The sequence below is a fragment of the Opisthorchis viverrini genome (genome assembly GCF_000715545.1).
Source record: "Opisthorchis viverrini unplaced genomic scaffold opera_v5_185, whole genome shotgun sequence".
NCBI classification, from domain to species: domain Eukaryota; kingdom Metazoa; phylum Platyhelminthes; class Trematoda; order Opisthorchiida; family Opisthorchiidae; genus Opisthorchis; species Opisthorchis viverrini.
In genome coordinates, this window is record NW_008751843.1 from 446,847 (window position 1) to 460,867 (window position 14,021).

General features: G+C 43.0%; 1 protein-coding gene across 1 annotated transcript in view; it reads right to left on the reverse strand.

The window, feature by feature from the left end:
• The window catches only part of T265_07798 (hypothetical protein), a gene marked incomplete at both ends in the record, with an annotated part of 72,238 nt that overhangs the window by 28,593 nt on the left and 29,624 nt on the right, over positions 1 to 14,021 (reverse strand). Inside the window, 2 exons of the mRNA XM_009173418.1 lie at positions 7,765 to 10,305; positions 10,807 to 11,530. Of these exons, the coding sequence (XP_009171682.1) occupies positions 7,765 to 10,305; positions 10,807 to 11,530 (3,265 nt within the window). The remainder of the gene's footprint in view (positions 1 to 7,764; positions 10,306 to 10,806; positions 11,531 to 14,021) is intronic.

The window sequence follows — 14,021 nt, forward strand, 5'->3', positions numbered from 1 at the left end:
TAACTTACGGATCAAATGCGCGGTGGCCGCGTGTAGAATCTTTCTGGGAACTCTAAACGGACGACTATCCGTGCTTCGAAGCCCTGAGACAGACCTTGTTGTAACATCAAATCAGTAAGCTGGGTTACGGGAATATTCGGGAAAGCACATTCTTCCTCAACGGGTAAGTGGGCGACACCACCGTCTACGCTGGCTAGGCCGTGCGCTTCGTACCACAATGATTGCCTCGTACGGCCATTCTCACCCATACCTGTAGCGGACTGAGGCTATCCGTGGACGGTCAGTTTGTGAATCGGCGGCGAATCGTGAGATCCCTGCCAACAAAATCAGTCACGTTGGTAAGCATGTTATCAATAATGGCATACTGTTGATTAAGTGCGTCGTAACCTCAAGTTTTGTGATAGTTGTGTGCGTTGTGGCACCCAGCTACCTGGATGGTTATGCTCGACCTGTGTTGGTTTTTCAGGTGCATTTTTCATAGTTTTTGAAGAAGAGATCCATTTGAGCTGTCACCCTTTGTTGTCAATACATCTTTAGGGATGGACAATGAACTTAGGTGAAACGGAGAATTCCTTCGCTGCGGAGCTGTTTGTTAGAAAATATCAACCAAACGCCTACAGACTATTAGACTGGGAAGAAAAATTCTCATTTGAATCTAATTTTTTAACAATTAAATATCCGTCTTCTTGAATGCGGCATCTAGGCTATCCTGTATATTAAGTGACTACGAAGCAAATTTAAACAGATTCTACAAAGCAATTCCACAAATTCCCCAATAATTCCTACCTTCATTTAGATCAAGGCGGAGTGACAATAAGTCACATACTGCTTGCATGCTTCATCATTAGTATCCACTGTTTCACAGGTAGATCAACGTTCTTCTTCAAGCCAGGCCTCTCACCTGGCCTTGCCTTCTCAAATGACCTAGAAAGCCCTCATCCGGAAAACGCATCATGTTTCACAGACCGTGTGCGACTTTTTGGGTCGTCAAGGTCTCAAATCTATAAGAGGAGATGACATTACCCTAATACAAAGTGATGCATCGGCAGATTGTTGACAGCAGGGGTCTTTGAAGTCTATACCATCACTATCCCGCATAAATTCTGGATCAGATGGTAGCTAGCTAATGAGATTCTGACGTGGGGTGTAGGACTGCTACTTACGCAACTGAATACAACAAGCCACCTGTAGAGAAGAACCGCACGCACGTTTGACAGGCAGTAAAATATCTATGTAGCTGAATCCCAGTGAGTTGAGCCCGGCAGCAGTGAACCCACAGGCTACCACGCTCATGGGTGTTCCTGAACAATCCCTTGGCGATATGATCGTACGCCATAAACGCGTTACCGGGAGGAATGCAAAAGTGCTATTTTGAACTTTGGTTCATGTTTGCGCGCCTATGAACGGCCCCCATTAGCCGCACAATGCTTTTAGCTGCAGAACATTTTAGAGTTGAGTAAAACCTTATGCGCCAAAATGTTGCATTTGTTGTGTGTATGCAAAAACCGAAATCCATTCTAATCTACTTTCAATTTTTTGGCAGCTTACCAAATTTCATTGCCCATTGAAGCAATCATACCTCTGGCGGAAATGTCTGATGGAATAATTTCCCAGCGTCGCTGAAACCCCGAGATGCCTGAATGGGGTTCAGAAGTTTGGACTGATACTCGAAACTTAATTATCCGATTGCTTCAGTCCATCAGGAACTTGTCGTAGCCTTCAAGAGTTCTATTCCATTGTGCGAATACTGAGCGCCCTTGCAAGATGTGCCGGTAGACGTAACCTGTTTGTCGCTGGAATTATCGCAATTCGGACCCAAATTCTATAATGTGATGACGCTCCCTACCAAAAAGTTACTCGTGCATCTGTCTTGTTAACTTGTCCCCATCCGCTAATGTGTCCTGTGGATCTTTACACGGGGATAAATGACGGTAGAAGGTGACCGTGTATCATCCTTGAATAAGGAGGACATAACCTCGGTATATTGGGTATGTATGTTGCCAGTCCAACAGTAGTTGGCGTGATAAGCAATAAAATCCTGTTCCCACGGCAAACGCGTGAAAATAATCCAGCGGACCAGCAGATTCGCTTAAAGGCATTTTTTGAAATTCCAGACCGCACGGAAAGCAAGCGAAAAATACCGTATTGTGGTTGCAAGTTGGCTCATGTGGGATATCAATATGGCCTGGAAAACATCTCAGCTCGGCCTATTCTGTCACTGATTGAGCAAGCACAATCTGTGGATATCTCTAATTATACACATGTATGTCCACACACAGAAACAATTACCACAAATCCGGCGGGCCATTATTAGTGCACTACAGATGATGGCAATAATACAAATCAGAAGGTGTATGCACTAATAAAGGTTTTTATTATGGTTGACAGTAATGGTTTGCAACACGTATGAAAACAAGTACAATGCGAAATGGGCGCAAGTCAAAAGGGAACTTATCGTATGCGCGAGTCCCTTGGTGAGAGTCCGGACGTTGGGAACTTGTTTTTCTCCGCAGTGCGACTGCTAGACGTGTTTTATAGTTGTCCGTGGACTTGAGGAGAGGTTGACTTCCTGCTCCATACGCGCGCAAGCCTGTGTGTGCTGACTGGGTTCGGTTTCCCTATATGTAGGTTCGTTTGCGTGTACGCGGGCGCGTCAGCGCATGAGTAGTTGCTACGCTCACTATACGGTACAGACAATGTCCGATGGGTCACCTTACTGTGACGTGGTCCGTGAGTATGAAGAAGTCTCGTGGTCCAGTGAGCGACTGTGAGCTGAACAGTCACGTATGTGGGTGACCGGGTAGCTACACCGTAACAGTGATATGAGTATGGTTGTTCACAGCTTGCAGGTTCGGGGCAGATATCGTGCTTAACAGAGCGAGCAAGCCAAAGAACGGAGCAGGAGCGACAGCCGAGCACCGACCACCGAGGGAGGGAAATTTCTCGGAAATTGGTTTTTTATTTTATCATCTTTTACATACAGACGTCGATGTCCAGCGGTTTTTGTTCAACTTCGTGGTTGAGTGATCGGTTCAGGTGAGTGATTTGTAAACGAAGCGAATAGCTCTAACTGAGTAATGATGTTTTGTAACTAAACTAAAAATTGGGACAACATCCACCAACACGAGATTTTTTGTCGACCTAGTGTGCGTATTGCTCCATTTCTATTGCATATTGCTCCGGATGAGCTATTAGGTTCTCCGGACTGGGAAGGATGGCCTGATTGTACGCTCCTCATGTTGGCCTTTAACCATTTTACAACAGGTTTGATTTATTTTGCCATTCCTGTTTCAATACACACTTGTTTTCGCCTCCTAGTAGACTTCTATTTCGTGTTACTCATTCGCTGCAAATACGCGTCGTGTGCCGTGTGACCTGCAAACACCAGTCTCAATATCTGCTCACTTCCGGATCGGTGTGCATTATCGCTTGTGAGTGCCGAAAGCGGCTGCTATATTTAACACTCAACTTACGGCCTAACGATATTTCATATCTCAGGCATGGAATCCACAGAAAAAACAAAATTCCGATTGTCTGAATTACCCGAAACCGGTAAGCGCGTCGGTTTAAATAGGACTCAACGAGCTGAGGAGAAAGTAACTTCGAAGCATAGAAACTTGGGCTAGTTGGACACGTGAAAAAAGTCTACCAAAATTTGGATGAAGTACTCCGGGAGATTCAAGGCTAACTCTCGTGCGTCGTGTTTAATCTGACAACTCGTGCATGTATCAAGTGTATGTCTAATTTAAGATTGCTAAATCCTTCCAGATACTCTGGGATCTTCCTCACCTTTCTTGTTTGCTCCTTTCAACCTCCTTAGAACTATCTACTTTTCATCCTCCGGAATGAGATGTTGTAAACTTTTGGCTTCGTACAGCTAGAAACAAACCTAACCACACATGCAAGAGCTTTTGCACTCAGTGATCCGATTAAAGATCAAAGCTTCCATTTACTTTCCCCTAAAGCAATCGTATTTTTCTACTTTAGGAGACCACCAGCACTCCTGGCGTTGCTTCGAAAAACATGCTCCAGAAATGCTGTTGTTTCATGTGCTCTCCATGGTGAGGTTTTTTCACTGTCCTTCCAATATAGTTGAAAAAACCAAATCTGAAAAAAAGCAAATGGTACTGACCTTGCCTTCCGCTCACTAAGGTAAGAGAGCGGAAAAGTAACAGGCAATGGACCCGGGGTTGAAAAGCTTATTCCCAAGATACAGTGGGCCATGGACATGGGCTGGTTTATTTGGGCATTCGAGGTGATCACGTAACACTATCTGTTTGTCCTCGACACGTCTTAATTTTCGAACCAACAATTTGCCGGGGTTGGCCTGTGAACGAATCGACTCTCAACGACCCCTAAATGTTGAAACTTACGGGTTGCCCAAAATGGGAATATACATGCGTAGACACTTGTGTGTTTCTAAGGCTTACAGTACACTCAGCAAGGTATTAAGGCTGGTCACTTCACAGAAATTCTATCTTCCATTCTTAAGCTTGAATGGACGGATGAAGAAGAATGTTTTTGTGCTTCCAGTAAAATTATTCAACAGATCTTACGAAATGAAGGTAAACGTAAATGTACCCTTAGTATTTCAACAAACAGTGAGGTTTTCTTTTGCCTGCCACTTGACACTGCCCCTGGTGCATCATAAATTACTTTGTGGCAGCAGAGTTGCTGTCTTCATATAGAATTAAACACCAGACATTTGGCAATTATCGGGGATGCCACATAATTTACTACTTCAGCTATACGCCGCTGGCTACTAGGAAAACTGCCACTTATCAAACGCTACCATAACTAAGTTGCTTGTGATTTTCGTCGTCGTTAAAAACCTGGAAAAACTAAGACGTGTGAACCGGACGCCCTACTATGTGAACTCCTCGTGATATCCATGGGTTCAAAAATCCATCATTCGTGTCGTCCAGATGATGAGTCAGTGCGCTTGTCATACGCAAGTATCCGTGTGTTTAAACACCTAGAAAGAGGTTCACTTAACTTGGACGCAAATGAACCTAACTCCGAGAGTTGCCTCCTGCCACAACCGACTGGTTGCTATTACTCGTAATAAATTTTCCTCATATCATACGTGCATGTCTTCTTGATATTACAGGCAAGCACATGTTTACGTGCTCACACCTGTACCGTCAATTTGTCCAACACAAACCACTTCACCTGATACCTGCTGCTTACCTTCCACCTGAAAAAGCTAGGCCATTTGTGCATGGCAGCGAAGCCCTCGCTTCTTAAAAGGGCATACATGCACAAATAACACTAAAACATCTTTCGTGTAATTGGTTGTTGCCTTCCCAATAGCCATAAAGGTGGAAACTATGGGGCGAAAAAGTTCTCAACAACGATCTCACTCGACGTCTAGTTAACAACTGACGGAGCCACACTGACAGCCTTCGTCTGATATTCGCGCCAAAAATTACAAACATACGTTAATTCAAACAACTCGAGAATTTCGTAGCAAGTTATGAAACATTTTAGATTGAACATATACACACTGGAATGTTACCAGTTAGTGTGTGCCATCAAATCATAGGTGAAAAAGTGAGCTGGATGCAAGCATTTCCATAATTTTGCATGTAGCTCCGGTAGGTGTGAATGGTTATGCGCACCACCGATATTTAATTCTAATAGCCATTATCCAACGCAAAGTTGGGGCACTAAATATTACTGACTCGGTGTAGCTCGATAATGTCTTGTGTTCACCGAAGAAACACAACCGTGTGAGTTATAGTTTGAGATTTAGCATTGTTATATCTTGTGAGTCGCTGCTCTGTTGTATCTGGCTGCTAACCCCGCTCCAGTACCTAGTGCCGGAGAAAAAAACCTAAGGGAACACGACATCCTTATTCCAAACAAGCGAGTGCGATAGCGTGAGTGCGTACAAGTGCAAAAATACAACGGTCACAAGCTAATTCATTGAAGAGACGCAGTCTGGCGCTGTCATCCGCTGCATATTGAGGGGGCGTTGTCTGTCTGGTCAGTATCCAGTGGAGTTGGGGGTCTCGGTAGATTTCGGACACTCGGTGGTTGCTTTTGTAGTGGTCTGGCTGCCCAGTAAGTTAGTTTACCAGGAGTGTGTGGCAAAGAAATAAAAATAATTACACTAGGTTGGGTATACAAAAATAGAGAGATCAGATGGAACAGACTCACTAACAGTTGTTCTCTTTAAAACAGCTCGTCGTTGGTCCAGGTCTACGAATAAACAATAATCCAGTTATGTTGGTCCAGAGGTCTTCTTCTGAACAGTTCCCACATATAATAGATTCCGAAGATGTCTGAAATGTTTTGGTACCAGAGTTAGTACATGAGACTCGCGAATGACCGCTGCGAGCGCGAGCGAAATCAGAAGAGAGAGTCAAAGCACGTGACGACGCTTGTATTCTGTGCAATTGTACAAGTGCGCGTTTTTTGTAGTTTTTCGTATTTAAACAAAAAACGATTATGCAATTGATGAAATACGTAGTGTTATAATGGAAGTAAAATAAAGGTACAAAACGCCGTACTTTCAGGAAGCTGACCTTCCAGATACCTCCCCCTTTTGGCCGTTCAACGTAAGATTGTCAACGCGGATCAAGTTGTAAAGGTTCCACCCTTTTTCTAGTGCGACCGGTACGGCGTCTCGGTTGCAGCAACAGATCTGTCTTTGGTGGTACATGCAAGGCGGTGGCTATAAGTAAGGGTCTTGGGATACCAAAGTTTCCAGGAGCAGGTTGAAGTCTAGTAACTATTCTTACGCCTTTGGGATTTGGCACTCATTCAGCCGTAATTGACTGATATGTCGTTTCCATATGAATGGTCACATCTTTACGTTGCGAATCAATTGACCGCTTCTTTTGAAGACGACTCTATCGGTTCACCTTCGGTGCCCGGGGCGATAGTCCCTGACAAGCACATGAGCTCCAGGCCTGAACGTCCGCTTTCCTCCTGCCGATGTTGATGAACATAAGTTTTCGATCGGCAGTGTTAGAAGATGCAAACGATCGATCCAGTCTACGCCCAGAAAATTAAGCTCACAACCAACAAGATAGAAAATATCACAAACACGGTGGCCTGCTATTTCCAGCTCACACTGGAATTCACCAACTAGTTGATGCTTGCCATCTAAAGCATTTCAGGCAGTGTTCATTGGTTGTCTGAGTTCCGGTGATCCTATCTTCCTCCAGGTGCGCCGGTAAACAGTCGTAAGATCTGGAGCCGTGTCGAGCTGCAGTTGAATCATGCTTCCTTTTGCTTTGATTGTAACATCGACGAACGTCGACCCGGTTATCAAATGCTGTCAGTATTGTGTTAGAAGGGGGTTTTGACTAGCTCCGTCCGTTTCGTGACCTGCGTGGCTGCGTTTTTGGCTTGCTGTTCGCGTCCAGCGTTGACTTTCTGTAATAATTAGAATAGTGGTAGGTATCGTAACTACCGAATGTATGTACAGTATAGAAGTCCAAAATATGGACGAATGTATATCGTATATTCTCGTATATCGCGGGCGTACTATATATCGCGTCGTAAAACAAAGGCATATAAAAATACACTAAACAGAATGAATAGAATAGAGTCAATGTTCACCACATCCACCACACGTTGAATGAGCGTGCGGGTGTTTATAGTCTCTAATAGGTTGGAACCTTAAACGTTCAGATCTTCTCAATGTCGGATTATCAGGTTCAGTGTTTGTTTCATGCTCATCAGAACCATCTGTAAGAGAATCAGAAAGGTCATTAGTGTTTGAAGCAACAGACGTATTGCCGCCAAACTGACCTCTAGCATTGAATTCGACCTGATCAACATGCCGTCTGTGACTTGAGAGATCTTCGAGGTCAAGAACCGTGACCATACGATTCCCGTTCCTCCCAATAACAACACCAGTAGATGGACGTAGATCGTTACCCTTGAAAAATGTTACGTCGGCAGTCCCAATGCATTCCAGGTTCGTGCGTAAGGATCTCGACTTGAATAGCTCTGCCGGACTCTTACCAGTAATTGAATGAGCAGCATTCCTGTACTGCATCAAGAAATTATCAATACCTCGATCAAGATCATGGAAAGTAACAGGGGAAATAGAATTGATGGCAGATTTCAAAGTTCGAACAAAATTTTCAGCGAGTCCATTAGACTGTGGATGACGGGGAGCAGTAAATAAATGACGACAACCAAGTCCTTTTAACCAATATTCGAGAGATTTCGCTGTGAAGTGTGAGCCGTTATCAGTGACCAAAACAATTGGTACACCTTCACGACTAAATAGTTTCCTCAAAGCATACTGAGTAAACTCAGAACTCGGGGATGTCGTGAGAAATACTTCCGTCCAGCGTGAATAGGAATCTACAACCACCAGTGCATAATATTTGTTCAAAAATGGACCGCAATAATCTGCATGAATGCGTTGCCATGTTTCACAGGACAATGGCCAAGGAATCCATTTGGATGATTTGGAATGAATTTTGTGTGTACAGTTCATACAATCCTTAGCCGTACGCGCAATGTCTGCATCCAACTCTGGCCACCAACAAGTAAGTCTGGCAAGAGACTTCATTTTGTCGATGCCTAGATGTCCGGAATGCAAATCGGATAAAATGGCACTTCTGTGTGTTGGTGGAATCACGACACGATCGTTATAACACAACAATCCATCAGGTGTCAATGCTAAACTGTCTCGACGAGCATAAAATGCGGGAAATCGACGACGTTCTTGGTGCGTCCATCCTCGTCTTAATGCAGAGATAACGGATGAAAAGTATTTTCGGGTATCACGCACAAGCTCGTCTCGTTTAATCGGAAGCGGTTGTACTAACAAACAATCAGAAACATTAGATTGTGATAAACTTTCTGGAACTCTGGATAGATAATCGACGTGCTGAATGGATTTAGCACCACGATGAATAATGTCATATGTATACGAACTGAGAGCGATGCTCCAACGTTGAACCATGGCTGCGGATGACTTAGCCAATGATTTCATAGGATGGTATATGAATTTCAAGGCTTCATGATCGGTCACAATCGTGAATGGTTTACCAAAAAGATACTTGTGTAGTCTACTTACACCCCAGTAGACAGCAAGAGCTTCACGCTGTGTTTGAGAATAGCCCTGTTCGGCTTGTGTTAGTCGACGGGATGCACAAATGACAGGACGGCCATTTTGTTCGAGAATAACACCTAATCCAGTTGGAGACGCATCAGTTATAACGGTTGAATGATCTTTCGCAGAAAATGGTTTCAAAATAGCGTCAGATTTAAGATAATTGAGTAAAGAACGCAAAGTTTTCTCATGCTCAGATATCCATGAAAATGTTTTCAGAGATAACAGTTCAAATAGACAATAAGCTTTCTGAGAAAAGTTAGGTATGAATCGGGAATAATATTGCAATGCACCAAGTATGGAACGAAGTTCGGACAGATTAGAAGGGGATGGAGCATTGACTAAAGGCGATAAACGTTCATTATCAGGAGAAAAACCATTTCCATCAACAGTGTAGCCTAAACATGATAGTTTGTAAACAGAAAATGCACATTTCGAAGAATTAACGGCAACATTTAAGTCATGAAATCTTTTGAATAATGCAAGCAAGCGTGAATCGTGCGTAACCTTATCGACAGCATGAACTATCACGTCATCTTGATAAGTTACAACACCTTCAAGACCGTCAGTAATTGAATTAATCACATCTTGAAATACAGCAGGAGAGACATTAAGTCCGAATGGCAAGAAATTATACCGATATAATCCAAATGGTGTATTGATGACTGTGCATTCACTAGTAGCATCATCAAGTGGTATCTGCAAGTATGCATCCTTCAAGTCTATTTTTGAAAAGATTTTTGATCCCGCTAGACGATACAACACATCTTCAGGTTCTTCTGTAGCACACGAGCGTTGAAGTAGGCTTTTGTTGAGTGTCAATCGATAATCGCCACAAATTCTAACAGTTTTACCATCAGACTTTAATGGCGTAACAATCGGCGTAGCCCATTTGGAAGACTCGACAGGTGTCAGAATACCTTTTTGGCACAATGAATCTAGAGCTAGACGCACTGGTTCACGCAAACCAAAAGGTACTATACGTCGTTTGAGGAAAATCGGATCACCAGAAACCTCGAGTTTCACTTTTGGTATGCGCATTCCTCCGGTGACTTTGGAGCAGCTCGTGATCAGTTGTTTCAATTCGGTTTCGTTGAAATTTGAAGTAAGTAGTGAAATGTTAACGTTAAGCGCACGTAAAACTTTGAGACCAATTATTGAAGGACCAGAATTCGATACAAGAAAATTACAATCAACAAAGTTACCACTGGAAACTTTGACTGGTATAGTACATGAACCAAGAAGCGGTAAAGCATGTCCAGTGATACCTCTAACAGATAATTGTGTCGGTTTTAAAACAGCAGTAGGATAAAATGCTATAAGATCTGACTCAGGAATAATGGATTCGACGCTGCCAGTATCAATGATAAAACTATGCTTTTTACCAGAGCCTGATATGAGCGTCTTCGACACATGCATAGAATTCGATAAAACAGATAAAGACATGGATGAGATGTTATCAGTCAAAGGCTTGATATCAGAATTTGAGTCGACAGTCAGTCTACAAACTCTTTTGGACTTACATACATTCTGAATATGCCCAATCTTACCACATGAAAAACATTTTGATTGGCGATGTATGCAAGTATATCTGGAGTGGTCCTGTCCACACGAAGCACATTTGCCAAGAACTTTTTTTGGTTGGCGTATTTGACGATTTTGAATGTTCGAATTCAGTTGGTTGTTTTTGTTATGATAACGCATATTGGTTTCAAATTTACCGTGTGGGCGACCTTCCAGCCCTTTCGACTTTAGTGCATTAAATAAAACGGTCTCGTTGCATTTGGTTACTTCTTTAACATCCTGGTATTGCTCGCAAATTTTTCTGATCGATATGAAGCGTTGATCAGTCTGTACTAGGAGCTTTTGTTGTAGATCTGGAAGATTAATTCCGGCAATGAGGCGATCACTCAGTTGGCTTTCAAGTTGTTGGCCGTAGTCACATTTTGCAGCCTGTGTTTGCAGTTGGAGGACAAAATCACGAATACTCTGAGATTCGGATCGAATAAGCGAATTGAATTTCGCTCGTTCTGCGGCCACAAAATTGATAGGCTTAAAATGACTGAGAATTAACTTCTTTAGAACATCGAATGTGCAATCGATCGGCGCCGTAGGGAATGATGAATTCTTTACAAGAGCATAAGCATCCTTCCCAATGTAGTGCAGCAAACAAGCTGTCTTCTTTTCATCACCCAGATCCGATTTGGTAAGACACCAAATGCTGAAGCGTTCCAAATAATCCTCCACCTCCCGTGCAGTTGAATGTACACTGAGCGATTCCAATTCAGATAACATTGTGATGAAAAGAGAAAAAAATTCCGGACCGCGACGCCAAATGTGATAATTAGAATAGTGGTAGGTATCGTAACTACCGAATGTACGCGTAGTATAGAAGTCCGAATATGGACAAATGAATATCGTATATTCTCGTATATCGCAGGCGTACTATATATCGCATCGTAAAACAAAGGCATATAAAAATACATTAAACAGAATGAATAGAATAGAGTCAATGTTCACCACACTTTCCTTGTGCCCATGTCGACTACACACTGAACGTTTGTGCTTTTTATAGGGACACAGTTGCACAAAATGCCATTTCCCGCATTGCCGAAGAGGGCTTTGTTCCATCAGAATTTGCCATAGCGGGAGGTTGTCTTGATGTCATCTTGGCAATATTGAAAGCAGAGTTCGATAAGGCTCGCTACAACATGACTCTGTCGTGTTTAAGGTTCAAGTGGCACTGGCACTCATGGATAATGGACTGTGGTATTATTTCCGGAGTTGGTTCAATCTTGTTCAATAATCTCGCTTTGATATCACTGTCTAAATGCGACGGAAGATCACTTCAAAAATAAAACATCTGTACTGGTCTTACGTCATGGTAGACAACTTGAACTATTCGCATTCAAGGTTGGTCCCACCGACATTAGCGATATAGTCTTCGGATCCCTTTTTCGCAAGTTTCGTACGTTGGTGGTGACTATTAAACAAGGACGAACGCTCAACGAGAATTATTGAAAGTTGGTGAACGGTTTTAACAAAAAGGAGATCTCTCGTGTTCTTTGGCAGGATGAAGATAGAATAGCATGTGTGTTCCATTGTGCCAAGTTTTTTTAACTCCGTAATGGTGTTGGCGGTCGAGTCGACTAGATTTGTATCAGGAGCGGGAGTTCGTGGTTGAATTTTAAGTTACTGCGTCAATTTTTCCACCAAACGTAAGTGCGCCGCTTCAAACTGGTTTTGTTGTTGCAGAAGAATTTTTTTCAAAGCTTCAGCAGTTATTGCATCGGTTCTGTGGGTTCGGGACATCCTTAATCTCTTATAACTACCGATCATCAATCTGTTATATCTTACTGCTTACCCCGCTCCAGTGCCTGGTGCCGGAAAAAAAATCACCGAAGGGAACACATCTTTACTCCAAACAAGCGAATGCGATAGCGTGAGTGCGTGTGAGTGCAAGAATACAACGACCGCAAGTTATTTTAGTGGAAGGACACCGTCTTACCCTGATCCAACACTGCTTCGCGCTGTCAGGTGCGGCATATTGAGGGGCCTTGTCTCTCTGTTCAGCATCCAGGGGAGTTGAGAATCTCAGTGGATTTCGGGCATTCAGTGGTTAGTTCCAGGAATCTGAACTCCTTGATGAGCATGTAAGCTATTTAATTTCAGAATGGCTAACTTACATGATAAGCGTTTTCCCCATCGGCCATGAAACGGTGAGAGCAACTACCGCATTTAGTGGATTACAGAATACGACACTGAACAAACAGCAATGTGGCCCCTGTGTTTACATGTATTTGAACAATTTCCTATTTGCAGTTTACCAAGTCCGTCTTTTCGTCCTTTTCTTTTGGGAACTGTACGCTAGTTCTTGTTCCATGACAATTAACTATTTTCAGTATATTCACATGTGTCAAACGCCATGCATCAAGTCGGGTCGAAATTGACAGCGTCAACTGTTTTTCCAAAATGTACATTGCATGAAATTCCACATCCGAAAAGTATATATTACATATTTTTCGATGACAGCGAATTAGCATGACCATATTAATTGTGAACTGACTAATTTCGCTCTGTCTGACTCCGCAGACTGATGGATTCTAAGCACGAATCACCGGAAGGAAATGCGCTTACGGAGGCTCTCTGATGCAGACACTAGCTCCGTGTTACACTTCATGAAGTCTCCTAATTTTTACATCCGATTTGAGGTTACTTTTGATCTCCTTTGCAAATACTGTGGCAGCCGATGTCATCCTGGTTGCTTTGACGAGCTTAGTTGAGCTTAAGTAAACAGATTCCGCGTCGTCTGCGTTGACGGTTTACCATAGTGCAAACTATGGTTGTTGTTGTTGTTGTTGTTGTTGTCGAAGCAGTCATATTGGGGGAGATAAGTCAGCGGACCAAGGCAGTTTCCAGTGCGACCATAAAACCAAACTAGCTAGCGGATAAAAACATAAATAAAGATTATGGATTTTGGAGACTGATTAAACCAGACCGTCGATTGTGGTGCCGTTCACTAAGTCGAACTATTAGCTTTCAGCACGCACGGGTATGAATGGGATAAACATTTTGTTTCAGTGCGATGAAAAGCCTTGAACACAGCACCGCCAACAATGACTTATGGACATGGTCACATTGTACCCAAGGTTGGTTTGGATAAAGTGAGCACCAAGCAGCACGTCCAGTATTGTGCGGAAACTCGGATCATTTTTGCATAGAATTAACAGTTTCTTGGAGTTTTCTTTGCGGCAACTTCCTGCCAAATGCAAACCAATTTGAATATCTTCATCTGATCCAAGTAGAATTACCGAGGCATTCTTATCCTTGCTCAATGTTTCATCTCCATGCCTTTCTTAAGAGTATGCGAAGCCGTTGATGCATGTCACTTTCTCCTGCATTGTCACGAGAGACCACTATGGCATAAACAGTTTCT